Source organism: Dermacentor andersoni, chromosome 3, assembly GCF_023375885.2.
Source record: "Dermacentor andersoni chromosome 3, qqDerAnde1_hic_scaffold, whole genome shotgun sequence".
Lineage (NCBI taxonomy): Eukaryota > Metazoa > Arthropoda > Arachnida > Ixodida > Ixodidae > Dermacentor > Dermacentor andersoni.
Genome location: NC_092816.1, coordinates 222,766,722 through 222,793,541, shown reverse-complemented (window position 1 = coordinate 222,793,541; position 26,820 = coordinate 222,766,722). Strand labels below are relative to the sequence as shown.

At 45.5% G+C, this 26,820-nt stretch overlaps 1 protein-coding gene across 3 annotated transcripts in view; it reads right to left on the bottom strand.

The window, feature by feature from the left end:
* The window catches only part of LOC126536818 (CUE domain-containing protein 1), a 106,654-nt gene that overhangs the window by 67,924 nt on the left and 11,910 nt on the right, over window positions 1-26,820 (bottom strand). For all 3 annotated transcript variants that reach the window (XM_050183829.3, XM_050183823.3, XM_055073049.2), the window contains one exon: window positions 20,982-21,105. In XM_050183829.3, the coding sequence (XP_050039786.1) occupies window positions 20,982-21,105 (124 nt within the window). The remainder of the gene's footprint in view (window positions 1-20,981; window positions 21,106-26,820) is intronic.

The window sequence follows — 26,820 nt, the reverse complement described above, 5'->3', positions numbered from 1 at the left end:
CACGTTGACGTGTTCTACGGAATTGTGACTTGACTTGTTTGAAATTAATAAGGTTTCTGGCGGTTGGACAATTTTGAAGCAATCTCCAGGCTTTATTTTGATTTTGTCGTGCTTTCCGACATTCGGCTTTCCACCATGGGATGCGACGTTTACTTGCCACTCCGTTAGTTTGCTTGATACATTTAGTTGCAGCATCGATAATAAAACCTGTTAGATATGTCACAGTGTCATCTACAATACAACCAGCGATGTTATCTCCGCCTAAATATGTCAGCTCTTGGAACAGTTCTCACTTGGCTGAGTTCATGTTTCATCGCGAAAAATGTGGCGAGCATCCATCCTGTTTGGTTAGGTTTAAAATAATTGGAAAGTGGTCACTCCCAAATGAGTTCTTCAGAACAGTCCACTCAAGATACGGAATTAGTGTACTCGACACTATACTTAAGTCTATGGATGAGTACGTGTTATGTGCCACACTGTCGTACGTTGGCTCTTTCTTACTAATTATACATGCTCCTGAAGAAGAGAAAAAGTTTTCAATTAGGTGACTTCTCGCATCGCAACGAGAGTCTCCCCACAAAGTGTTATGTGCGTTTAAGTCGCCAACAACTATGTAGGCCGCCGGAAGTTCACCTATATAGTTTCGAAATTCTGTTTTGTGAAGTTGGTAATTCAGAGGAATGTATATAGAGCTAATAGTGACTAGCTTGTTAAACAACACCTATCAGACAGCAACTGCATCTAGGGGCGTACAGAGTTTTAATTCCCAGCAGGCAACACCTTTGTCAACTATAATAGCCACGCCCTGGACGACATGACAGTGTCATCGCGGTCTTAACGAAAAATAGCACACTGTCGGAGAAAATTAGTTTGCGTATGTTTGAGATGTGTTTCTTGAACACACAGCACCTTTGGACTATATTCATGTACGAGTTCTTTAATGTTGTCGAGGTTATGTAGAAGTCCTTGTACATTCCATTGTAGTATTTGTGTCTTCATTATAAAAATGTGTTGTGTGCTGTGTGTTTAAGAGATGAGGATTAGCTCATGGCCCTTTGGAGGCGTTGTGACGCAAATTTTGTCTTTTTGGAGCGGTCAAGAGAGGCTCGCCGCTCCTAACGTTGGTGGCCCCGTCTGGTTGGTTGTTGTGTCCATCGCCTCTTGCGAGGCGCTGGAAACGCGTTCTTCCAAGAGCGCTGTGTTTGACGTGAAGGCCTCGGCACGTTGGACGAGGCCTTTGATACCACCTGCCCGGAGATCGATGGTCCCTTCTTCTGGGGTGGCGGAGCAGCGCTAGCTGCAACCGCCATGGGGACAGATGGCGTAACTGCCGACTCACTGCTTGTGGGTCGGACAGCCACCAGAAGCCGTTGTGTCGCTGCCCCCTGACGCGTCACATCGGCAAAGGTGTTCTTGGGCAGGTATGAAACCCACCTATGTGCCTCCTTGAAACTTATGTTTTCTTTGAGTTTGATTGTAACAATTTCCTTTTCTTTTTTCCAGGATGGGCACAATTGCGAGTACGCGGCATGCTCCCCATCACAGTTTACACAGTGGAGAGTGTTCTCACAAGATTCGGAGGCGTGTTCATGGGTACAGCATTTCGCACAAGTTGGGTGGCCTCGGCAGCTCTGCAAACTGTGGCCGAAACACTAGCATTTGAAACATCGGAGGGGATTTGGCACGTATGGCTGAACACGAAGTTTGATATAACCGGCCTCAATGGACTCAGGAAGGACCCTTGAGCCAAAGGTGAGTATAAGGTGCTTGGTCTGGATCTCTTTGCCATCCCGCCTCATCTTAATTCATTTAACTTTTATGACATTGTGTTCACCAAAGCCCTCCAAGAGTTCATCCTCAGTCAGCTCCAGCAAGTCATCGTCCGACACAATGCCGCGGGTGGTGTTCATAGTACGGTGCGGGGTTACTGTTACTTGAGTCTCCCCAAATGACACTAGTTTCGGCAGTTTCTCGTATTGCTTCTGATCACGGAGCTCCAGGAGGAGATCACCGCTTGCCATCCTCGTCGCCTTATAACCGGGACCAAAAACATCAGTCAAAGACGGTGAAATGGCGCATACTGGTTTGTCAGGTTTTTCCGAGTGAACTAGATGGAAACGTGGGAAGTTGTGGACTTGGCGTCCGAAAAACTGAAAGACATCTTCGGTGCGCCCTCGTTTCTGAGGGCGATCAGGGAGTTTAGGAAAAGCATTTTGCATAAGTATTGATGGGATCTTCGGCAGCGATGCCAACCACCCACCATGGAGCCCAACAGGGGGACATGACATAAGTTCCTTCAAGAGAAGCTCTGCCTACACCAGCCGTACATCACTGCTATAACCAAATACAGCATAACCAAGACTGGCTAGCCACACAAGGTAACTCTTGCCGCCGGGAAACTAGGAAGTGATAAGAAGTGAGGAGCGGATAGGAAAGATTAAAAGTGAGAGAGAAAGATGAAGATCGGAGAGGAAGACAGGAAAAGGCGACTGCCGGTTTCCCCCAGGTGGGTCAGCCTGGAGGTGCCGTCTATGTGAAGCAGAGGCCAAAGAGGCGTGTTGCCTCCGCCGGGGGGCCTTAGCCGTCCGAAAACCCGGCATCGACTCAACCCCCAGGATCCCTCTTTCCCCAGACACGGCTAAGCCGCACATGCTTAGATGCGCGAGGGTCCAACCTTTGTGTGCTTGGGTATGTGATGTCGCAACACACCAAACGCCTGCTGACGCAGATGCCCCTGCGTGCTCAGGATAGAAAGGCACAACATATAAACAAATATAAAAACAATCAATTACATGAGTTATAAGTTATAATTAACAAGTTATCACTTTATAAGTCAACGAAAATAATTTAGGAATTTTGAAAAAATGCAGGTGATGCGCCAAACAACTGGAACCGACAAACAGCTTGTAACAAAACATATTGACACGTGTACTTCTTTATCTTTATCAGGCGACCACTTCTCACCGCCTAACAAATGTTATCGCACAGTGCAGGATGTGCCTGCATGTAAAAGAAGTTTCTGGAATGTTATCGATGGTTCCGTCCACTGTCTTTCACCGTAACTTGTGTAATCTGATTGCATGTACGCGCGACGTGAATAGTGTAGAACTTTGTGGAAGACATGCGGGTCCCAGCGGTTACTCTGGAACATTCGATGACTGATCTATAAAAGCCGACGCACTTGACCCACTGATCAGATTATCAACGATCGCTGACTGTGTTAGCTGCTGTTGCCATTCTTTGAGTGTAGCCTGTTTTTGAGGGCACAAGTTCACCCAATAAAACGCTAGTTTCGTCTTTCCCAGTTTGGCTGCTTTCTTCACCGTCACTACCACGTAACATCTGGTGGAGGTGCTTTTCGTTCATGTACCAGACGTCCCCGACAAGCCGTGATCCAAGCCCGGACCACAAAGAGAACACCAATGTAGTCCCGAACCATCGAGCAAGCCGCCGTCTTCAACAGCTGCTCCCGGACCACGGACTTCTACCTGAGAAGACCAAGAAGATTGTGGGCGAAGGCAAACACAATGGCAGCCCCAGCATCCTCCATCGTGCTGCAGCAGCCCAGGGAGCCTCCGACGTTCCCTGGTTCAACATTCGAGGACCCGGAAACCAGACTCGAGACGTATGAGAGGGTCGCTGCATTTAACAGCTGGAACAGCGACGACAAACTGCGACATGCCTTCTTCGCATTGGAAGACGCTGCCAGGACGTGGTTCGAGAATCGAGAAGCCACCTTAACGACATGGAACCTGTTCCCAAGTGGCTTCTTGCAAACATTTACAAGCGTGGTGCGAAAAGAGCGAGCCCAAGCTCTACTAGAAATCAGAGCGCAGCTGCCAAGTGAGACGATCGCGATCTTCATGCAGGAGATGGCCCGTCTTTTCCGGCACGCCGACCCGGAAATGTCGGAGGAGAAAAAAGTCCGCTTCCTGATGCGGGGCGTCAAGCAAGAACTTTTCGCCGGACTTATTCGTAACCCACCGAAGACTGTAGCTGAGTTTTCTGCAGAGGCATCGACGATCGAGAAAACTCTGGAGATGTGCACCCGGCAATATAACCGCCAGGGTCTCACGTCGCAGTACGCCATCCAAGGACTGTGTTCTGACGACCTTCAAGAGACCATCAGGGCCATTGTGCGCGAAGAACTGCGCAAGGTCCTGCCTTCGTCGCAGCCTCAAATGGCCTCGATCGCCGACATCGTGAAAGATGAGGTTCAGCGATCGCTTGGGGTTCCTGAGGTGCAACCTCAATTACAGCAGCCCGAGCCAGAAGTGATGACCTACGCAGCCGTCGCACGCCGTCAAGGCCCCCCTCCGTGACGACGCCAGAGCCCTGTAACGCCGCAATTCCGTTGTCCACCGCCGCCTTCACCAGCACGCACACCCGTCGCCCAGCGCACCTACGCCAGGAAGACGGACATTTGGCGAGCCCCCGAGCACCGCCCACTCTGCTATCACTGCGGAGAAGCCGGCCATGTGTCCCGCCGATGCCCATACCGCGACTTGGGACTGAGAGGGTTCACCGTCAACGCGCCGCGTCCACAGCTTGGGGAGTGCCCACGTGACATCGCCGATTACCTAGCCGCCACTCGTGCAACTCTCGACGACCGTCCCGTAGGACGTACGCTACCTGTCGCCGCAGCGCCGTCCATACACTGGCCCAGCCCGGGGCCAGTCAGCGAGCCCATATCTGGAAAACTAAAAGCAGCAACCGATGGAGGTGCGGTTGCTGTTCGTCGAACTGACGAAGATCCTCTGCCGCCGACGAAGACGCCGAAGAAACTACCTCGACGGCATAACGACATGCCGCCGTCCCGACGAAGTGTGAAAGCAAAGAATACGACGACGAAAGATGACCTGACGACGTCCCATACCAGCTACAGGTCAACGCGACACAGCCGTGATCCGACGCCAAGACCTAACTGTAACGCAAGACAAAGAACCACCGACCTCGACGTGCTTCTTGACGGCCACGCAGTCATCGCCTTAGTTGACAAAGGGGCCGATTACTCCGTCATGAGTGGACACATCGCCGCCCAGTTGAAGAAGGTTAAGACTGCATGGGAAGGCCCTCAAATTCGGACCGCTGGAGGACACCTGATTACGTCGACTGGAATCTGCACGGCAAGAATTACCGTTCATGACCGGACTTACCCTGCCACCTTCGTTATCCTCCAACAACGTTCACGCGACGTCATTCTCGGCATGGACTTCCTAAACCAACTTGGCGCAGTCATCGACCTGAATTCGAAGTCGATAACCCTGTCTGAAGATGAAGCGATACCGCCGGAGCACTCTCGTAGTCACCATGCCTTAAGCTTACTCGAAAGTCAAGTCAGCATCCCACCTCGCTCTAGCATCGTCATTTCCGTCGGCACCAAAACACCTGCCAACGTAGAAGGCGTCATCGAGGGTGACCAATGTCTACTGCTAGACCGTGAAATTTGCGTCGCAAGAGGGATCGCTTGACTCTACGGAGGGAAAACGGAAGTGATGCTAACCAACTTCAGCCAAGAGTTCAAGCACATCAGCAAGGACACGACAATCGCGTACATCGAGGAAATTGTGGAAACGAGCAATGCCTTTGTCCTCTCAGATTCTGCCGCATCTGCCCCGCCGACCATAGTCCCCGAACCAGACTTCGACGTAAATCCAAGTCTCCCCATGAGCAAGCAGCAATAGCTCAGAAGTGTTCTCCGACGATACAAGGACTGCTTTTCGACTTCATCGAAGATTCGACAAATACGAGTTGCAAAGCATCGCATAATAACCGAAGAGTGCGCTCAACCACTCTGCCAGAGCCCTTACCGAGTTTCGATGTGAGAATGTGAAGCTATTAGGCAACAAGTCAACGAAATGCTCCGCGACTATATCATCCAGCCGCCGAAAAGCCCGTGGGCATCTCCTGTTGTCCTGGTAAAGAAAAAGGACGGAACCCTACGTTTCTGCATCGATTATCGTCGACTGGACAAGATCACGAAGAAAGACGTATACCCCCTTCCACGGATAGACGACGCATTAGATCGGCTCTGCAACGCAAAATACTTCTTGTCGATGGACCTCAAGTCTGGCTACTGGCAAATAGAAGTCGACGAGAGAGATCGCGAAAAGACTGCCTTCATCACGCCAGACGACTTCTACGAGTTCAAGGTCATGCCATTCGGACTGTGCTTGGCGCCTGCAACATTCCAGCATGTCATGGACATGATGCTAGCAGGATTGAAGTGGCAGACCTATCTTGTTTACTTGGATGATGTCGTCGTCTTCGCCGGAAATTTTGAGGATCACCTTAGGCGGCTTGCGACAGTACTAGAGACCATCAAATCATCAGGGCTCACTCTGAAGCCAGAAAAGTGCCGCTTCGCTTATGATGAGCTTCTGTTCCTAGGCCACGTCATCAGCAAATCCAGAGTACGCCCTGACCCACAGAAAACAGCTGCCATCGCAAAGTTCCCGCAGCCCATCGACAAGAAGGCAGTGCATAGATTCCTTGGCATGTGTGCCTACTACGGGCACTTTGTCAAGGACTTTTCACACATCGCTGAGCCGCTAACGCATCTAACCAAATCTGATGTCGAGTTCAAGTGGGAAACGCTGCAAGAACTAAAACGACGCATGCAGTCACCGCCGGTACTTGCACATTTCAACTAAGACGCCAATACCGAAATCCACACTGACGCCAGTAGTCTTGGCCTCGGTGCCGTCCTAGTCCAGAAGAAAGACGGACATGAATGGGTGGTATCTTATGCTAGCCGGTCACTGTCAAAAGCGGAAGGCAATTATTCTACAACTGAAAAGGAATGCCTCGCCATCATTTGGGCTACAGCAAAATTCAACCCTTACCTATATGGCAGGCCATTCAAAGTCGTCAGCGACCATCACGCGTTGTGTTGGCTAGCTAACTTAAAGGACCCTTGAGGACGGCTGGCGAGGTGGAGCCTCAGACTGCAAGAATATGATGTCACGGTAATCTACAAGTCCGGACGAAAACATTCAGATGCCGACTGCCTATCACGCACCCCCATCGATCCCCCGCCGAAAGACGATGAGGATGACGACGCCTTCTTCGAAATAATAAGCACAGAAGACTTCACTAAACAGCAACAAGCAGACCCGGAGCTAAAAGGCCTCGTTGAGTATTTGGAAGGAAACAGCGGCGTAGTACCTAGGGCATTTAAGCGCGGATTGTCTTCGTTCACATTACAAAACAACCTGCTCGTAAAGAAGAACTTCTCACCAGTCCGCACCAGCTACCTTCTTGTTGTTCTATCAGCGCTGCGCCCAGAAGTACTGTACGCCCTACATGACGATCCAACCGCTGGGCACCTCGGATTCTCCCGAACACTGTCGAGGATACAGGAAAGGTATTACTGGCCGCGTCTGACCGCCGAAGTCGCCCGTTACGTCAAGACATGCTGAGACTGTCAGCGACGCAAGACACCACAGACAAGGCCAGCAGGATTACTACAGCCGACGCTACAACCTCCGACGACGCTTCGTCGAGTACCAGCCCGGTGACCGTGTTTGGGTTTAGACCCTATACGCCGACGAGGACTGAGCGAGAAGCTTTTGTGTTGCTATTTCGGACCGTACAAGATCATCTGACGTATTGGCGCACTGGACTATGAGGTCGTGCCAGACGGCATTTCGCTATCACAGCGGCGCCGCTCACGACCTGAAATAGTCCACGTTGTGCAACTCAAGCCGTACTACCAGCATTAATGGACTTTGGGACTTCGCGTAACTGACCTTTGGACTTTGTTTCTTTTCGTTGTTTTGTTACTTTTGTTTAGTAAGTGTCCTTTTGTGTTTCGCTCTCTTATATTTGTAGCATCAGGACCATGCTTTCTAAGAGGGGGGTAATGACACGTGTACTTCTTTATCTTTATCGGGCGACCACTTCTCACCGCCTAACAAATGTTATCGCACAGTGCAGGACGTGCCTGCATGTAAAAGAAGTTCCTGGAATGTTATCGATGGTTCCGTCCACTGTCTTTCACCGCAACTTGTGTAATCTTATTGCATGTATGCACGACGCGAATAGTGTAGAACTTTGTGGAAGACATGCGGGTCCCAGCGGTTACTATGGAACATTCGACGACTGATCTATAAAAGCCAACGCGCTCGACCCGCTGATCAGATTATCGCCGATCGCCGACTGTGTTCACCGCTGTCGCCATTCTTTGAGTGTAGCCTGTTTTTGAGTGCTCAAGTTCGCAAAATAAAACTTTTGTCTTTCCCAGTTTGGCTGCTTTCTTCACCGTCACTACCACATGACAATATTCTCAACCGTCTGCAATTGAATGGTAACAGCTTTTTCAAAAGCTGGTACATGAGGTATGTGTGGAATATAACCAACCTTTATATATAGTTTTCATTGATTACGAGAAAGCGTTTGATTCAGTCGAAACCTCAGCAGTCATGGAGGCATTGCGGAATCAGGGTGTAGACGAGCCGTATGTAAAAATACTCAAAGATATCTATGGCGGCTCCACAGCTACCGTAGTCCTCCATAAAGAAAGCAACAAAATCCCAATAAAGAAAGGCGTCAGGCAGGGAGATACGATCTCTCCAATGCTATTCACAGCGCGTTTACAGCAGGTATTCAGAGACCTGGATTGGGAAGAATTGGGGATAAGAGTTAATGGAGAATACCTTAGTAACTTGCGATTTGCAGATGATATTGCCTTGCTTAGTAACTCAGGGGACCAACTGCAATGCATGCTCACTGACCTGGAGAGGCAAAGCCGAAGGGTGGGTGTAAAAATTAATCTGCAGAAAACTAAAGTAATGTTTAACAGTCTCGGAAGAGAACAGCAGTTTACGATAGGTAGTGAGGCACTGGAAATGGTAAGGGAATACATCTACTTAGGACAGATAGTGACTGTGGATCCGGATCATGAGACTGAAATAATCAGAAGAATAAGAATGGGATGGGGCGCGTTTGGCAGGCATTCCCAGATCATGAACAGCAGGTTGCCATTATCCTTCAAGAGAAAAGTTTACAACAGCTGTGTCTTACCAGTACTCACGTACGGGGCAGAAACCAGGAGGCTTACGAAAAGGGTTCTACTTAAATTGAGGACGACGCAATGAGCTATGGTAAGAAGAATGATAGGTGTAACGTTAAGGGATAAGAAAAGAGCAGATTGGGTAAGGGAACAAACGCGAGTTAATGATATCTTAGTTGAAATCAAGAAAAAGAAATGGGCATGGGAGGACATGTAATGAGGAGGGAAGATAACCGATGGTCATTAAGAGTTACGGAATGGATTCCAAGGGAAGGGAAGCATAGCAGAGGGCGGCAGAAAGTTAGGTGGGTGGATGAGATTAAGAAGTTTTCAGGGACAACATGGCCACAATTAGTACATGACCGAGGTAGTTGGAGAAGTATGGGAGAGGCCTTTGCCCTGCAGTGGGCGTAACCAGGCTGATGATGATGATGATGATGTACATCAGGGCATGCTACTATCTATTGTGGCATGCTGTTCCAATCGCCTATGCTTCGAATCAAGAATGAATGTTTGAATGATTATGGTCTATAGTCGAGTGGTTTAAAATGTTTTGAATGCTTTGTTCTGAGGTTAACAGGATTCTGTAATATGATGTGTTTTTCTAGGTTTACTTTATCATCATCATCATCACCATCATCATCATCAGCCTGGTTGTGCCCACTGCAGGGCAAAGGCCTCTCCCATACTTCTCCAACAACCCCGGTCATGTACTAATTGTGGCCATATTGTCCCTGCAAACTTCTTAATCTCATCCGCCCATCTAACTTTCTGCCGCCCCCTGCTACGCTTCCCTAGGCTTGGAATTCAGTCTGTGACCCTTAATGACCATCGGTTATCTTCCCTCCTCATTACATGTCCTGCCCATGCTCATTTCTTTTTCTTGATTTCAACTAAGATGAGAGGTTTACCTTATAGCTCCATTTAATATGTGAAAAAATAATTAAGCCTGTTAAGCTGCATTTTCTGCTTGACAATCATGAGGCCAGCTTTGCTTCTAAGTCCAGTGATAGAGTGGGTTCTAGCGTATGTGTTAAAGATCAACCATGACGCCTCATTTTGTAAGTGCTCACATTTTAGTGGGTTCTGCTGAATGTATGGCTTCCAAACATGACTTGCATGAGTCAGTACAGCAACGCGGTCCAGCAAGATGGTCCAGATGTATGCTTATATCATCCAGTCTGGAGGCAAGTGCATACAAACTCTCATTATTGGAGTTACCTGTTGGGTGTTACATTTTAAAATTTTCCTCTCGGTTTCATTCTGTGCAGTGGCGCAGCCATAAACATTTTTTTTTTTTGGGGGGGGGGGGGGGGGGGGCTCATCCAAATGATTGCGGCTGGGCTGGTGACATACATATCAGCAATGAAATTTCAGGAGGCGGGGGAGGGCATGTGTGAGGGCATTTGTTTAATGCTGGGTAAACAAGGCAAGCCTCATCAAGAGCCAACGTTCCAACAAGGATACATCTTCATCAATGAATAGAAGGCCTTTTGTCTAAACCCTGGTTGGTGAATTCATCTTCACATGACCACTTTGTCTTGTTATAAGCAGTGAATGTGTCCTCTCCCGTTGAGCACAAACCAGACAAGCAGGGGGAAGAAGAGATAAACATATTAAAACATATGTGGAAGCTTTTCACAATTTATATTGCTGTTAATAGAGGGTAAAACTGCTAATGCTAATGATATTTATCCATTCAATACCTAATTTACAACTCATAAGATAAGCTCTGACTTCACAGTGCATGAATCACAAGCTTTTGTTCCTCAGCAAAGTTACATTATGCTTCTTCGTATACCCTGATTGGTATAGTTTATTATACTTCTGGAATTCCACATACGCTGGTGTTACTGGGATTGGAAGCTTGATAGAAGGGTGGCAATGCTACCTCAAAATTCCTGAGTCATCTCTCTGTGACATCTGAGATTCTGGCAATGTCTGGCGACAAATGGATTACAGTGCACGTGAAAGTAACTGTGCACTCAACATGGCAACTCATGTGGACATTCTGTGCACAAAATGAACCAAATTACATTAAAATGTTGTGAAAACTGCTAGGCCAATGGTGCATTTGGCGTAGCAGCTTGGAAACGTAATTCTGAGAAAAGGTCGGCCTTTCATTTATCTGCTATAAGGGATATTCAAAACATCAAGCACCATATATCACCGCTGCAGCAAGTGCCAATCGCCATACAGCAAATTGAAATTGCTCACTGGAAGGCATGGGTGCAAACATTTCGTCTTTGTCCTCGCACTGCTGTGCCCTATTATATTCGTAAAGCAAGACATTCGCAACAATGCTGACAAGAAGCTGAGACCTTTTTTCAGCACTTGGACTCATTAAAATAAGTCACTAAAATTCTAATCCATTGCCGAGGCAGTCTAACTGCCTACCACGTGCTGTTGCTAGCATGTAAAACAAACAGTCACCTCAGATTTTGTAATATTGTGTCTGTGCACTGTGTGTATGATATTCCCACAAAGAGGCATCTCTGTGCTATTTTTCCCCGTGTTAGCTTCCTTTAAATTTGTGCTCTAGGGCAACACTAGCCTGCATGAAAGATTGTTTCAAAAATGTCAGTGGAGCCTATTTTTCTTTCACTGCGAGGGCACTACTCCTTTATACCAATCCAATTTTTTCTTTGCTTTATAAAACAAAACCATGAAGTTCTTGCATTTTAACACTTCATTGATTGATTCCCTTTAGTAGCCCCTTCAGTCACAACTTAAGATCGACTGTCGGTACATTTGGGAAACATACATAATTTTATGCTGGGTGCTTGAGATTTCACTAAAAGCAAGTCAAGGTGGTTGAATGACTCTTTGTGCATCTTATGATGAGGCACCATAATTACAGAGTAACTAAATATTTGAATACTGTAAAAAGTTAGTCATGCCATGTTCTTTTATGAAAAGGACTGGATAACCAGCTCAAATTTCATGCACGAGTTATTTTTTGGTGGCACGCATTTCAGTAAAGAAAAAAAAAATATTTCAAGGTTGCTACTGACATTCCCCATGTCAAATGTCACATAAAACGTGGTAGTGCCTTCACCAAAGTGGTGCTCTGTAATCATACATATCACTTAGAAGTAAAATGGAAGTAATTTAGGCTAGCAGAATGTTCAATTTACCCTTAACACTTAACTGTGCTCTACTCCTCGCTACACTGCACAGAAATGGGGAAAATCCACAAATGTGGGCACTGTGAGTGAAGGGGTTAGATAGAATGGTGGCACTGTGGCCTCTGTTTGACGGGGAGCAAGGGAAAAGAAAGCACACCCAAACACACATGCACGCACTCTAGTGGTCTACTTCAGTCAAAACTCCCACGAAGAGAGCAGAGTTTCTTTTGCAAGTGCATCATTTTTAGCAATATATAAAGATATTCTTTTGTCTCTGAATTAAAAACAAATTGCGGTTTGTTGCAGCACACAATTTGTTTCCAGTCTGGATAAAATGAAGACAGCTTCTGAGAATAAAGATCAATGTTCGCAAAAATTGCACTTGGCATCATAGTGAAACATAAAACACACTGTGGCACATCAGTGGCTCTGAAGGAGCATTTATTATTGTAACTTATTCGTTGGAAAGATAAGACAGCTAAAAAAAATTCATCGGAGCAGATCTTGCCAAGCACAGAAAAGAAGAAAGCCGGAACAGCGGCCAGCTTCACAGCTAGTGGTAGAGAAACAAGGCCTGCCTGCTCTGCTTTACCACACAATGTGTTGTGCATGTCGATTTATTTTGCACACTTTTCTTTGGCATTTAATTACCTTGTGCTTCTCACAATTCATCTTTAGCATTCAGGCATCATGCTAGTGTGGCTAGCCATAAATTTGCAGGGTTGCATACGTTCTTGCACTGTGCTTGAAACTGAAGTGTCGGTAAAAAATGAAGTGCAGCTTACAGACACTGGAAACAAAAAAGCAGTGCAGTGATAAAGCACTGCTCAAGAATGCAAATGAGAGAAAATGCGCAGCAGGGCAATGCCACATGTGCACTTTCGCGCCAGGAAATTGTGCCACGAAAATTGTGGAGTTTCACGCCCCCAATCTTGCGGACACTTAATACTTGTTGAGCTGAACGACGCACTGAACCAAGTTTTGATGCTTGACTGCTGATCACTTCTGTCTTCTAATTTTGTAGGACGCCCACAAATGTCATGTCTAGCAGAATTTCAGTTCGGCGGTCTTAATGGAAACCCAACACAAATGAAGGGACCATTGCATGATCTGAGTGATCACTGGGAACGCGCCATTCCAGCTTTTATTCAGAGAACACACCTTTTTTCCTACAGCTGCTGTCCACATGCACTGCTCCTGTTACATTGTGTGCCACACATACAAACAGTGCCCAAAGAGCAAGACCCTTTCGCTCACGCCTCAATATCTATGCTCTGCAGCATCCAAAGTGGTGCTCGCAAGTTTGTGCCTAGCAGATTCACCTTCTGTGCTCTTGGTTGTCAGACATTGGGACCCACATGTTTCCATGCCCCCCTGGGTAGGGCAGCACCCCTTGCGTGGCAAACCTAGCTCAGGACAGCCCCGTGTGACTGAGCCCTGGGTGATTTCACCTGTAGTTCACAACTGCCACCCTAGTGCTGTAATACCTGGGTTGCCTCTCCTACGTAACAGGAAATAAGCACCCTTCATTGATGCCACTGCTGGAGTCATTTATATACCTTTTCGGTGAGTCAGTGGGGGCGAGCTACGCATCTCTTTAGGCCTTACCAGCATATTGTGCATTAGCCTAAATCACCACAAACTGTGCAGCAGAGCACGTTGCTGTGAGTCAGAGCTTGGCCCTGCAGTGGCCTCTGCAGTGGTTCTTGTGGTTGCCCTACATGCACAAGATAGGCTACAACCTGAAAAAGGTGGTGACTATACCTGTGCGATGTGCTTGTTTTTCAGCAGTGAACAAATCACTGAGGTCTTGTGCCCGTTTCTTTGCACTGAAAGTCTAGTTGGTATGCAGGGGCGTAGCCAGGGGGGGACTTATAAGGCTTCAGCCTCCCCCCCTACCCCGAAATATTTTCGTGCTGTCATGCACTACCGACCCAAGCAATCCCCGGCGCCGGAAATCATTCTGGGTTTTGTTTAGAATGCTCTTATTGCGCTTGAACAGACATTTCGGCATGAACATGGTGAACTTGGGCTGGATTTTGCGGCGACGCCCATACACCGGGAGTCACATAATGCCAGGAGCCTCATCCGAGCGCAAAGTTTCATGAGCGTTTTGATGGCGAGTGAGCTCATCGCGGCATCCCGCGGAGGCTGCGGAATCTACGGAGCGCATGGATTTCAATTCTGAAACTTTATGGGTATAAAGTTCTCAAACTTTTGATGCAAAAGGTGCATTGACATTCCCATGCTTTATATTTTCAATTCCAGAACTTTGTGGGTTTAATGTTATTATAAACATTTGATGCCAAAGGTGCATTGACTTTTTTAAAGTCGTACATCGCACCATACAAAGAGACAAGCCAAATCAACACACTATCAGACAAGTTGACAAAACATGCAGCGAAGTCCAATGAGACGAAGCATTGTGGTGGCTCATTTGTGTCGTTATGTCACAGAAAAGAATATCAAATTTTTTTTCGCCTGCACCAAAGCATCCATGTCAAGACACTAAGGCCAGCAAAGGTAACTACGTTCCTATTTATTTTCCTACTTTGACTTTTATTCGCGAGGACACATCGAGCCTCTTCAATTTTCTTGTTCTTGCTACCCGCGGGCTGCCAGAGCCAGCTTGCGTTTTTCTCGCATACGTTTTTCTCATACGTCCGTTTCTCTGATTTTTGCCTGGCACAGTTTTGGACGTTTTCTGGCTAGCAGATGAGAAACAGAAACAATAGTCGCTCGCTGCAATCACTGTGGGGGACTCGACAGATTGCAATGTGTTGGCTTGAGCGCAACCTCTCCGGAAAGGCTCGTCTCGCCGGTGTAGGATACCGAGCAATATGGTATGCATATTGTTATCTGTGGACCAAGCGTCTCACATTTTCTTGTATATTTCTTCGGTAGCCACATTAAGTGCCCAAAGTAGGCATTCGATTGTGGCCAACATGCTTTCCTTTGAGCTTTTCTTTTTTTTTCATTTCGGTGCCCCCACCCCACAAAATAAAAAAAAAGTCATTGTTGCATCGCAGCGAATTGTCGCAGTGGGGAAAGTTCGATTTTGTTACTTCTTTTGCGGAAAGTAATGGGCCACGGGACGCTTCAGTTACTGGATACTCTTATTATATTATTGCGGTAGCAATTATATGGACACTCCATGCAGGTGCATTCCTGCCGTCGACCTCATGTTCTGTATAAAGTCCAAGGGTGATAAAATCATGGCCACGCGCCACATGCTGTATGTGCGAGTGAAACCATTGGGGGGTGGGGAAGGGGCATGGGTGAGCCGACGATGGACGATGGTGGCTCAGTGTTGTGTGCGCAAGGGAGAAAAGCGGGGAGGAAGCGCGCAATACATTAGGGCGAGTGGATGGAGAGGGGGTGGGCCTTAATATTCTGTGAATCTTTGATTGGGCAACATGTTTATTTGCCTTGTTTCACGCATTACATACAGTTACTTTTTCTTAGATACATAGATTTATTGGAGACTTATACGTATATTTAAATATCTTGTTGTGAGGTTTCGTGTATACGTGCAGTGAACTTTGTTTCCAGTAACACTTTTTTGCCTTTTATCAAGCTGTATCTTTGCATTTGCATATTCCATCGTACATATCTTCGCACTTGTAATGTATGAGGGCGAGTCAAATGAAAGTGAGCCTACCCACCTCATACAATAATGGTTTGGTTCATTATGTGCGAGGCATGCGCATAGCACACAGGCATCTCTCCTTTACAAAAGTGACACGCGTCAAAAGCAAAAGTCAAAAGCGTGGCAGTTTGGGCGAGTTGGCATGTCATTACTTTTTTAGGCTTGTAGCGCAGCTCAGAACGAGCAAAAAAGGAAGGTGGAAAGGGTAATGAAAGGGAACGGAGAATAGAGTGAGCGCTAACTTCCAACTGATGGTTTATTTCGTGACACAGAAGGCTACTTATACTACACTCGGCGAAGCATGTGACATCAAGAGATTACACAAAACCAAGCAACAAAACCGATAGTAGCCATGTGAAAACAAATTCAGACAGCCTGTGGCTGCAGTCGGAGATACGCCAATTCATTGCTTGATAATGATAATGAAGGTGAGCTAACACATGGGCCCAGACCTATGATAGCCTTTGCTTCGATGATTTCTCTTGTGAGCTGATTATGACTATGACCTAGAATGACGCATTCCTCTAAGACAGGTTCGCAACCACACGTTTTGCAGTGCTGCGCAAGAAACCCCACAGCTGTAATACAATTGTAACAATGTTCACGCAGCCTATCATTCAGACAATGGCCAGTCTGACCGACATAACGTTTTCTGCACTTGAGTGGAAAACAATAAACAACACAATGTGTGCAATTAATGAACTTCTTTTTATGATTCTTATCACAGCTAGGAGGACTCCTTATTCGGATTTGTGAGCTTGCTAATCCTCATAAGCTTGTTAGGGGCAGAAAACACTACACGAATATCCGCTCGCTTGGCGATTTTCTTAAGGTTATGTGAGATGGTGTGAATATAAGGAATGATGCTAGTCCTACCTCGAGTAGTTGCAGGATTATCTTCGTGCCGCTTGTCTTTTCTAAACACTCTTAGAATCCATTCTGCTACTGACACTTGTAGGGACACGGGATAGCCAGCCTGCGAAAGCTGCTTGCACTGAGAGGCAAAGCTAGACGAAACAGTATGGTGGCACGACTTTTTCAAAGCATTATTTAGGCAAAGGTTAGCAATGCCTCTCTTGACCAACTTAGAGTGTGCATTACCCCTTCCACCTTCCTTTTTGCTCTTTCTGAGCTGCGCTACAAGCTTAAAAAAAGAAAGTTGTGAGGATGATGGTTCTTTAATGCTCTTATATACTGGGTTGAACATGGTTGCGTGACATAATGGACACTCCAAAAGTTAAACAGCGTGGTGTCGTGAGGTTTTTGACAGCTGAACGTGTTTCCCAAAAAGAAATTATTCGCCATATAGCTGCCATGTATGTCGAACATTGCATTTCATTGGCCGCTGTGAAGCGTTGAAGCAAACGGTTCAAAGAAGGATGGGAAAGTTTCAAAGATTGTCCAAGACTGGGCCAAAGCCACTGTGCAATCACCCCCAACACAATCGTGAAGGTTGACCAGCTGATCAGACAAGAACAGAGGATGAGCATTGATGAACTGGCAGAGCGTGTGAAGTTCGGTTCACACCATAATTCATTAACATCTCAGTTATCGGCACTTGTGTGTGCAATGGATGCCAAGATTACAGAAATCACTGCCAGAGGACGGAGAGGTTCGGCACTGCCTTGACTCATCTGATCCGGTATTACGATGAGGGTGACGACTTCTTATCTGCAGTTGTCACCAGGGATGAATCATGGTGCCACTATTATGAATCTGAAACACGATGGCAATGCTTACAGTAGAAACATTAGAATTCATCACTCCCAAAGAAAGCAAAGGCTATCATTTCTGCTGGAAAGGTGTTGACGTTCTTTTTTAAATCATCAGGGACCATTACTGATCGAATTTGCTAAACCTGGAGAGGCTATCAATCGTTTCCAATATTGTGAAACGCCGGATCGGCTGCTTGTCGCAATCAAGAACAAACGATGTGGAAAATAGACGAGTGGGGTCCTAGGTATACGTTGTGGCGCAAAATACATTTTGAAAAGGGACAGAAGAAGTTCTTTTATACGTTTCTTCAGGCTGTCATTATACAGTTGGTAGTTCGGCACTTCACTGTCTTCCTTTCTTTTGTCCTTTTCCAAGAAATGTATTTTGCGCCACAAAGTATACCTAGGAAATCTAAGCACCAACTTGCCCAAGAAGAAGTCCTTTTGGAGTGGGGTCCTCTTGCTCCCCGACAATGCCCATCCGCACATTGGTGATGTGGTTAACACTAAACTGGCAAACTTCAAATGGGAAATGCTGCAACATCCACCATACAGCCCAGACCTGTCACCTTGCGACTCCTACATTTTGGGGCAATTAAATACCCAGTTTAAGGGAAACAAGTTCGTGTCAGACGATGACATGAAAGAGTCAGTTACTGACTCTTTGAAGCAGCAACCCAAAAAGCTTTATGAGATGGGAATCACGCGACTCGTTAGTCAGTGGGACAAATGTCTAAATGCTCGTAGAGACTGCTTTTAAATAAAGCACACCATTTGTTGTATATTCGCATTGGCTCACTTTCATTTGGCTCACCTACGTATATTTTGCATAACTCCTATATAGCCTCTCTGTTGTGACTATGGTTTCAGTGCGATTACTCACAATACACGACCCGTAACAGCTGCTTCTGTGCAATACATTGGAACAAAGGACAGTATCATTTAGATTTTTCCCTGGCCATTGTATACGTATAAAAATGTAAACAAGGTCCTTGAATGACAATGTTTCATTAAAATATGCGTACTTGTTCATTTCATGGCCTTTACATTTTTCATTTTTTTCCCACTTTCTGATTATGAGGCATGCCATAGTAAGGGTCTCTGGAAATCTGGACCGCCAGGGGTTCTTTAACGTGCACCTAAATCTAAGTACACAGGTGTGTTCGTATTTCACCCCCATCGAAATGCGGCCACCGTAGCTGGGATTTGATCCCGTCACCTCGTGCTTAGCAGCGCAACACCATAACCACTAAGCAACCACGGCGGGTACACTTCTCATATCAGCGGCATGCACTGCTTTGCTGGTTTCGAACTGATACAGTTGTAAAGTTTGTGTGATATTTTCTTTACATATTGAATAGACAAAACACATGGAACCATTAATATAAGTTATTTCGGGCACAATTTTTGGGATATACGAGTATATCATTTTATGAGAAAATACAGATTTTACTTTCTTGACAGTGCGTAGCTTTCAAGAATTCGTTTGCCGCATCTTTGGCAATGGCATGGCAATGGCATCTTTGGCAATGACTGTAGTCCTCCATAAAGAAAGCAACAAAATCCCAATAAAAAAAGGCGTCAGGCAGGGAAATACGATCTCTCCAATGCTATTCACCGCGTGTTTACAGGAGGTATTCAGAGACCTGGATTGGGAAGAATTGAAGATAAGAGTAAATGAAGAATACCTTAGTAACTTGCACTTCGCTGATGATATTGCCTTGCTTAGTAACTCAGGGGACCAACTGCAATGCATGCTAACTGACCTGGAGAGGCAGAGCAGAAGGGTGGGACTAAAAATTAATCTGCAGAAAACTACAGTAATGTTTAACAGTCTCGGAAGGGAACAGCAGTTTACGATAGGTAGCGAGGCACTGGAAGTGGTAAGGGAATACATCTACTTAGGACAGGTAGTGACTGCTGATTCGGATCATGAGACTGAAATAATCAGAAGAATAAGAATGGGCTGGGGTGCGTTTGGCAGGCATTCTGAGATCATGAACAGCAGGTTGCCATTATCCCTAAAGAGAAAAGTGTGTAACAGCTGTCTCTTACCAGTACTCACCTGCGAGGCAGAAACCTGGAGGCTTACGAAAAGGGTTCTACTTAAATTGAGGACGAGGCAACGAGCTATGGAAAGAAGAATGATAGGTGTAACGTTAAGGGATAAGAAAAGAGCAGATTGGGTGAGGGAACAAACGCGCGTTAATGACATCTTAGTTGAAATCAAGAAAAAGAAATGAGCATGGGCAGGACATATAATGAGGGGGGAAGATAACCGATGGTCATTAAGGGTTACGGACTGGATTCCGAGGGAAGGGAAGCGTAGCAGGGGGCGGCAGAAAGTTAGATGGGCAGATGAGATTAGGAAGTTTGGAGGGTCAACATGGCCACAATTAGTACATGACCGGGGTAGTTGGAGAAGTATGGGAGAGGCCTTTGCCCTGCAGTGGCCGTAACCAGGCTGATGATGATGATGATGATGATGATGATGATGCTGATGCTGATGATGGCAATGGCAGTGCAGTTATTCAGGTATTTTATGCCTCGACAAATTCGGAGGCCAAGCTGTCGTGAGCTCTCCGCGAACGAAATGTCTGGCTATGCCACTGCTGATATGCGAGACGAAGCAAGCTGAGCCCTATCTGCCTGCTACATAGGAATTATACATAACTCTGAGCTGTGGCAATGCTTACAGCAGCAATATCAGCCAGTGTGCTAATGACCAAACAAGAGAGCATGTCCTCTCAGTCAAGAATAAAACTAGCTCACACCCACCCTCACTGCGGCTGTTTACCACAGTTTGAAGGCATTCACATTCTTGGAAGAATCTGTGATATGATGGCACCATGGAAGCATTGTTTATTAAGAAAAGGGATGACACGCGCATTAGTGCTGTTTTTTTTGTCTCACTATGCAAGAACGAGTTTTTAGGTACTGCTGGGAGGTGGTCTGTCGGGCTGTTTGAGATTTATTTTGCTGTCAATAAATGTGCATATATATGCAGTTTATATATGGACACAGTTTCAGGAAATAAAATGAATTCCAAGTTTGGTGCTTGTCGATTTTTTTTTTCCACTTACCTCTCACACCACAAACATTGATGGCCTTTTAGTAATGTCTGCTGCACAACACATAAACAATGCACCTGAGCTGTGCATTACGTGTCACCAGGGACACCATCCTCGGACGATCACTTTCGAAGACACCATCCCTTTCTCAAGATTTCATGCGCCTCTGCACTGGACGTCTTGGCATGTATGGCCAACAGCACTCCTGGTGCTGTGTGAAGGGTGTTTGCATGGTGTCAGGAATGCTGTTGGCCATGTACTTAGACATGTCCAGTGCCAAGTTACATGAAATCTCACAAAAGGGATAGTATCTCTGAAAGTGATTGCCCAAGAATACCAGCCTAGAGAGACACTAAAAGCACGAGACAATTAAGAGACAAGAAAGCATGACAGCAGCATGCCAACCTGTGATGGGGGTGGGCTGCTACTGGGTCGATGGTGTGGGCGGCTGATCCGCAGGAAACCTGGTGGCAGTGGGCCAAGCAGGGGTGGCTTCCAGGCGCGAGCTTCCTCTTGGGTGCCCGGAGTCCTACGCCCAACGAGTGAGATTCTTGGGGGAGCAGCACGCACAAAAACAGCAAGCAATGCAATACAGGCACCATGGCCACGTGATCCTTTTGGGTGAAGGCCACTGGTCAATAAACCCACACATGCTACCTGAAGGCATCAATGTTGCCATATTTGAGACCCTCATTATGTAATAAACGAGAAGAAAGGGGGTTAACCGAGAGGCCCATTTTTTTATTAGTCACATCATAAGAAGCCAACAAACACTAACACTAAGGACAACATTGGGGAAATTACTTGTGCTTAATAAATGAAATAAAGAAACGATAAATTAATGGTAATGAAAGTGGACTGATGCCTCCAGGTAGCACGTGTGGGTTTATTGACTGGTGGCCTTCACCCAAAAAGATCACGTTCTCGTGATGCCTGCGGCAGAAAGGATGTTCCCCATCCGCCGCCAAGGTCTGTGAGTGGTGGCGCTGGCTAACACTCCCAGGGTTCTGCTAGGAAACATAAATAACCAAGAAAGTGGATGCGGAAACGGTGCCGCGGTAGCTCAATTGGTAGAGCATCGCACGCGAAATGCGAAGTTTGTGGGATCGTTCTCCACCTGCGGCAAGTTGTTTTTTCATCCACTTTCATTAGCATCAATTTATCGTATTTCATTTATTAAGCAAAAGTAATTTCCCCTACGTTGTCCTTGGTGTCAGTGTTTTTTGGCTTCTTATGATATGACTAATAAAAATTGGGCCCCTTGGTTAACACCCTTTTTTCTCATATATATATATATATATATATATATATATATATATATATATATATATATATATATATATATATCTTGCACTTGAAGAAACTTCGTGTTACCTTGAAGAATTGAGCGCGGAAGTGATGGCATTTTCTGAGTATATACACGACTTCATAGTAGGAGACAGTTCAATTTCACAGCCTGAGTTCTCTCGGTGGTGTAATCTTCCTTCGTGTAATTGTCGCATACTTGGCTGTCACTAATATTGCTTCGCCTTTTTGGCAAAACTGCATCCTCTCTCTCTCTCTATGTTTCTATGAGTCCGAGCATAAGCGCTGCTGTGCATGACTGCTGTTGATTCTGATTTCAAGTGATTCTGGCTTGGCCTCATTTCGGTGACTTAGTGAATTATACAGTGTTCCCCAACTATCATGCACCAAGACCTAAAAAAAGAGCAGTAGGGTTACTCGAAGAAAACTTAGTGCACATTGTTTCCAGTGCAGTGGAGTAGCCGCCAGTAATTCTTTCGTTACTGAGATTTAATTCGGTAAGTGCAATGAATTATCTCACTCGAGAGGTACTGTGCTAATTTTCAAAGTGTCAATGAGGCAGTTTTAGGCACACCAAAATTACATCTAACTGCGGTGTTCTCAGTGACGTACTAATTGCATAAAATTTTTTTGCGACTGGCAAAAAAACCTACCGAACTATGAAAAATAGCACATGAGTGCACTACCATCCGCATCATAAAGCAGTGCCCGCAACTAAGCTCACTGAAAGCAAATGCATTGCCTGTCGCAAACCCGAAGAGGCGGCGGTGCTGTGGAAGGAGCACCAACAGCAGGTTTTGTGGCTTTGCAGCGATTCCTTCCTCTCATCACAAGTTACACTTATTACCCATCTCTCCATGCCGACTGATCCATTGATAACAAAAACTCCTTGCTGCTGTTTCTTGAAGCTGCCGGTTTGTCTCAGGTTTTCATAATTTCTGATGATAGTCGATGTGTTTTGGCTCCCGCCACACTTTCATGACCGATATATTTATTTGCAGCCTTGCTCTTGTTGCCATTTATAGATAAGAAGGCAAGGATCATGTCTACCTTCTGCTCATTACAGAAACACATGGTGAATGAGACAAAATAAAACACACCTTTAAACCTCTGCACACAAGTTGTCAATTCGCTTTTGTGGTAATAGGTTTTGTGGCAAAAAAAAAAAATCCGTGCACTTTATCTGTGCTGAGACAGCAACTATCACAGATTGTTTCAAACTAACACCAAACTTGACGTGTTACTTTGGCCGGTGTGGGGCAGATAAGGAACCAGCTCGATCACGATGTTTTTCTGAATTTCCTTTATTTCATTCTGGATAACTCAGAGGGAGCCTGTTTGAGGGCGCTGCTTTATGAGCCGGGTGGGAGCGCAGTCACGTGGTATTCTCCATATTTTGCGGGGTTCATTTATCAGTCGGAAAAAAATTAGTATGCAATTAGTGTGCCACTGAAAATACCGCAGTTAGATGTCCCTTGGCTGTGCATTCAAATGCCTCATTGACACTTTGACAATTAGGATAGTGTGTCTCGAGTTATATCATTAACCCTTTCGCTGTCACTGACGTACCGGTACGTCATCGCGCTTCCCCTCCACGGTGTCACTGACGTACCGGTACGTTCTCTATCGTGCGTTCAAAATTTCGCGCCTGAGCGCAAAAGCAGGCGCTCCTGGATTGGCCACGCCATCTGTTGACTCTTTCTACAAGTTCGTATATTCGCTCCGACCTGTGTTAACCCATGTATTGAAGAGTACGGTGCGACTGCCACTCCCCACTTTCTCTTTGCTGAGTGGCGCGGTGGCTCCGCGTTCGCTGGATCATGCGTCGCGCGCGTGTGGTTATGGGTTCAAGGGTTGTTCTGTAATCTCCGCTGGTTTGAAGGTTTTTATTTTTCTTCTGTTGGTGTGCCGGCTACGGCGCGTCAAGTTCAGGCGCACGTGCCGTTGCCTCTCCAAAAAGGGGGACTCGATTGCTGCTTTCGCTCTCTCGCCGCATCCTCGCTTCCGACTTGCAGCAGTAAACGTAAAGCCCTTAGAACTTTGTTTAGCCTTTTTCCATCTCCCTCTGTCTTCTTGATCACGCAACGTCCCATTTCTCTCCGTTGCGCGGGCGACTGAAAGCGCATCCTCCCTGCGCGCGGTTACTTTCGGATGGCTCGGCGCGCGGGACCTTCGTCTGCTCATGGGAGCGGTGGCTGAATTCCGATTCAGAATACGAGCCGAGCTCGGATTCGGACTCGGACAAAGTCGCTTGAGACGAAGAGGGTTCCGCATCGTCAGATTCGGATGTTGAACAGATTTTATAGTCAGGCTGATGATGATGATGATGTTTACTAACAACAGCTGCAGAACACTGAAATGTGCATATTGCATTGACTATGTTATTTGTATACCAATCATAATCAAAAATAAATTGCTATGTTCATTCCCTGTTATGCTCGTTCCCTGAAACCAAGCCGACACTGGGGGTGCGTCACGGCCAGAAACGTCCGACAGCGAAAGGGTTAATTACAATTACCTCATTAAATCTCAGTAACGAAAAAAATTCTGGCAGCTACTCCACTGTACTGTAAACAATATGCACTAGGCTTTCTTTGAGTAATGCATTGCTCTTTCTTTAAATCTTGGTGCATGATAGTTAATTGGGACACCCTGTATATATTTATGACCTTTGCATGCAACTGCACGATGTTTCCATCTCTAATAAATGTAAATAATTATAAATGTGTTTTTTTGCATGAGTTGTTAGCATTGATTACTGGAAAGAGAAGTGATACTGAGACATACAACATTCACACGCATTTCACACACCATTGATAAAAGACTGCTGAAGGGGCCACTGAAGTCTAGGTTTTTTCCATGGTCAAAAAAGCACGCAAAGCAATTTGAAATACAGTGAACATACAGGAACATATTCATTCTCTAGGCGTAGGCTATCCATACCTTTAGAAATAATTTTTAATTGGCTACCTCCATCTCTTTCCAACATATCATAAACTTTGTCCTTTGTGTATATTTAAGTATACTGTGTGTATGCACAGTGGAAATTTAAAACAATGTTGAAGTAAGAAAATACAAATGATGCTGCTAATGCGCTTGTCCTCCTATTGTCAGGATTTACAGAAATAAAGGGTAAGTACGAAGTAAAAGCCGTGCACGTCTGCGCCAACAATGATGCAGTAAGCTATTAGCCGTAGTACAATTTCAAGTGAGAAGGTCGAGGAACGTCAAAAGAAACCTCAAATGTTGTGGGCAACAAAGCTCTGGTAATGGCACTTTAGGTGTGTGTGTGGGGGGGGGGGTGGCTTAGCCCCCCCTTCCCCGGAACACTCCAGAGGGGGCTCGGGCCCCGGAGCTCATACAGTAACTATTCCCAGGACAAAACAACTGTTAAGTACGTTAGATAGTGCGTGTTAAGTATGATAGTTAACTATCGGCTGATTTCTTTAACCTGTACTGTTTGCGAAATATTTGAACATATCATACTTAAACACATTATGCAGTTCGTCAATGACAACAAACTTCTATGTGAAAATCTACATGGGTTTAGAAAAGGCTGGTAGAGGACAACACAACTAGCAGAAACAATCCATGACCTCGCAACCTCCATCAATAACCGTGGACAAACTGACGTGATCTTTCTTGATCTATCAAAAGCCTTTGACCGGGTATCGCACACTAAGTTATTCTGGAAACTTGATAACTGATTTGGTAATTGCAAGGTCACAAAATGGACTAAAAATTACCTTTCGGACAGGACCCAGTATACTCACTGCAACGGCTACTCATCCGAACATTCACCTGTTCAATCTGGAATGCCGCAAGGCACAGTACTAGCTCCTATTCTTTTCCTCATTTTTATTAATGAATTAGCTGAGAACTCGGATGTGACAGTCCGCATGTTCGCAGATGATTGTATAACATATAAAGAAATCAACAATACTACAGACTAGGTCATTCTGAATAATGCACTTAGAAATGTTACGAACTGGTGCCGATCATGGCAGATTAATATTAATCTAGATAAATCTGTCTGTGAGACAGATTTATCTTTGACGTTCCCTTATGTAATAGATCAAGTACCATTAAAAGTCGTTGACCACAACAAGTACCTCGGGGTAATTATTTCCACAGACTTAAAATGGGATAAACAGGTGTCATATATTTCAGGTAAGGCCTTTTCCGCTCTTTGCTTGCTAAAACGGTCACTTTGGACTGCTTCACCAAGTACAAAACTATTAGCATATACATCACTAGTTCGCTCAATTCTTGAATAGATGTATTGATAAATTAGAAGCAGTACAAAGGGAAGCAATTAGATTTGTGTACAACAAGTATCGATGCCGTGATTCACCTTCTGAACTCCTTGCATGAGCAGGTCCTTTCACAATAAACAAACGTGCAAAGCTTCTACGTCTCAAGTTCGTATTGTATTCCAGCTCTTAAACAATGAAGTAAACGGAAATAGCCGACGACTCCTATCGTTCTAAGACACCAGACCCACTAGAACAAAACATAGTAGACACTTGAAAGAGTATAGATTCCACAATGATACATTTAAGTTCTCATTTTTCCCACGTACAATAACAGAATGGAACGCACTACCTGAACACGTCGTTGGTAGTAGTTCAACTGATATGTTTGTCTCAAGACTAACCAATTATATTTCTCTACTGCCTTAGCTTGAAAAATTTAATGTATGTATCGGTGTTTTTCATGTCAGTAATTGTTCGTGGTAAGTTTTCTTTCTTTTAAATATGTTTATAGTGCTATTAATACCTTTGCGCATATGAATTGCATACATTGACATGAATTGCTGGAAAGTGTCTGTACTGCCCTTTATTCCTTGTCCACAATATTTGGAATTGCTATTAACACAAACTGTTAACCATGTTTGATACCACTTTCACAGTTGTATTTGTGTCCCAACCCTGCTACA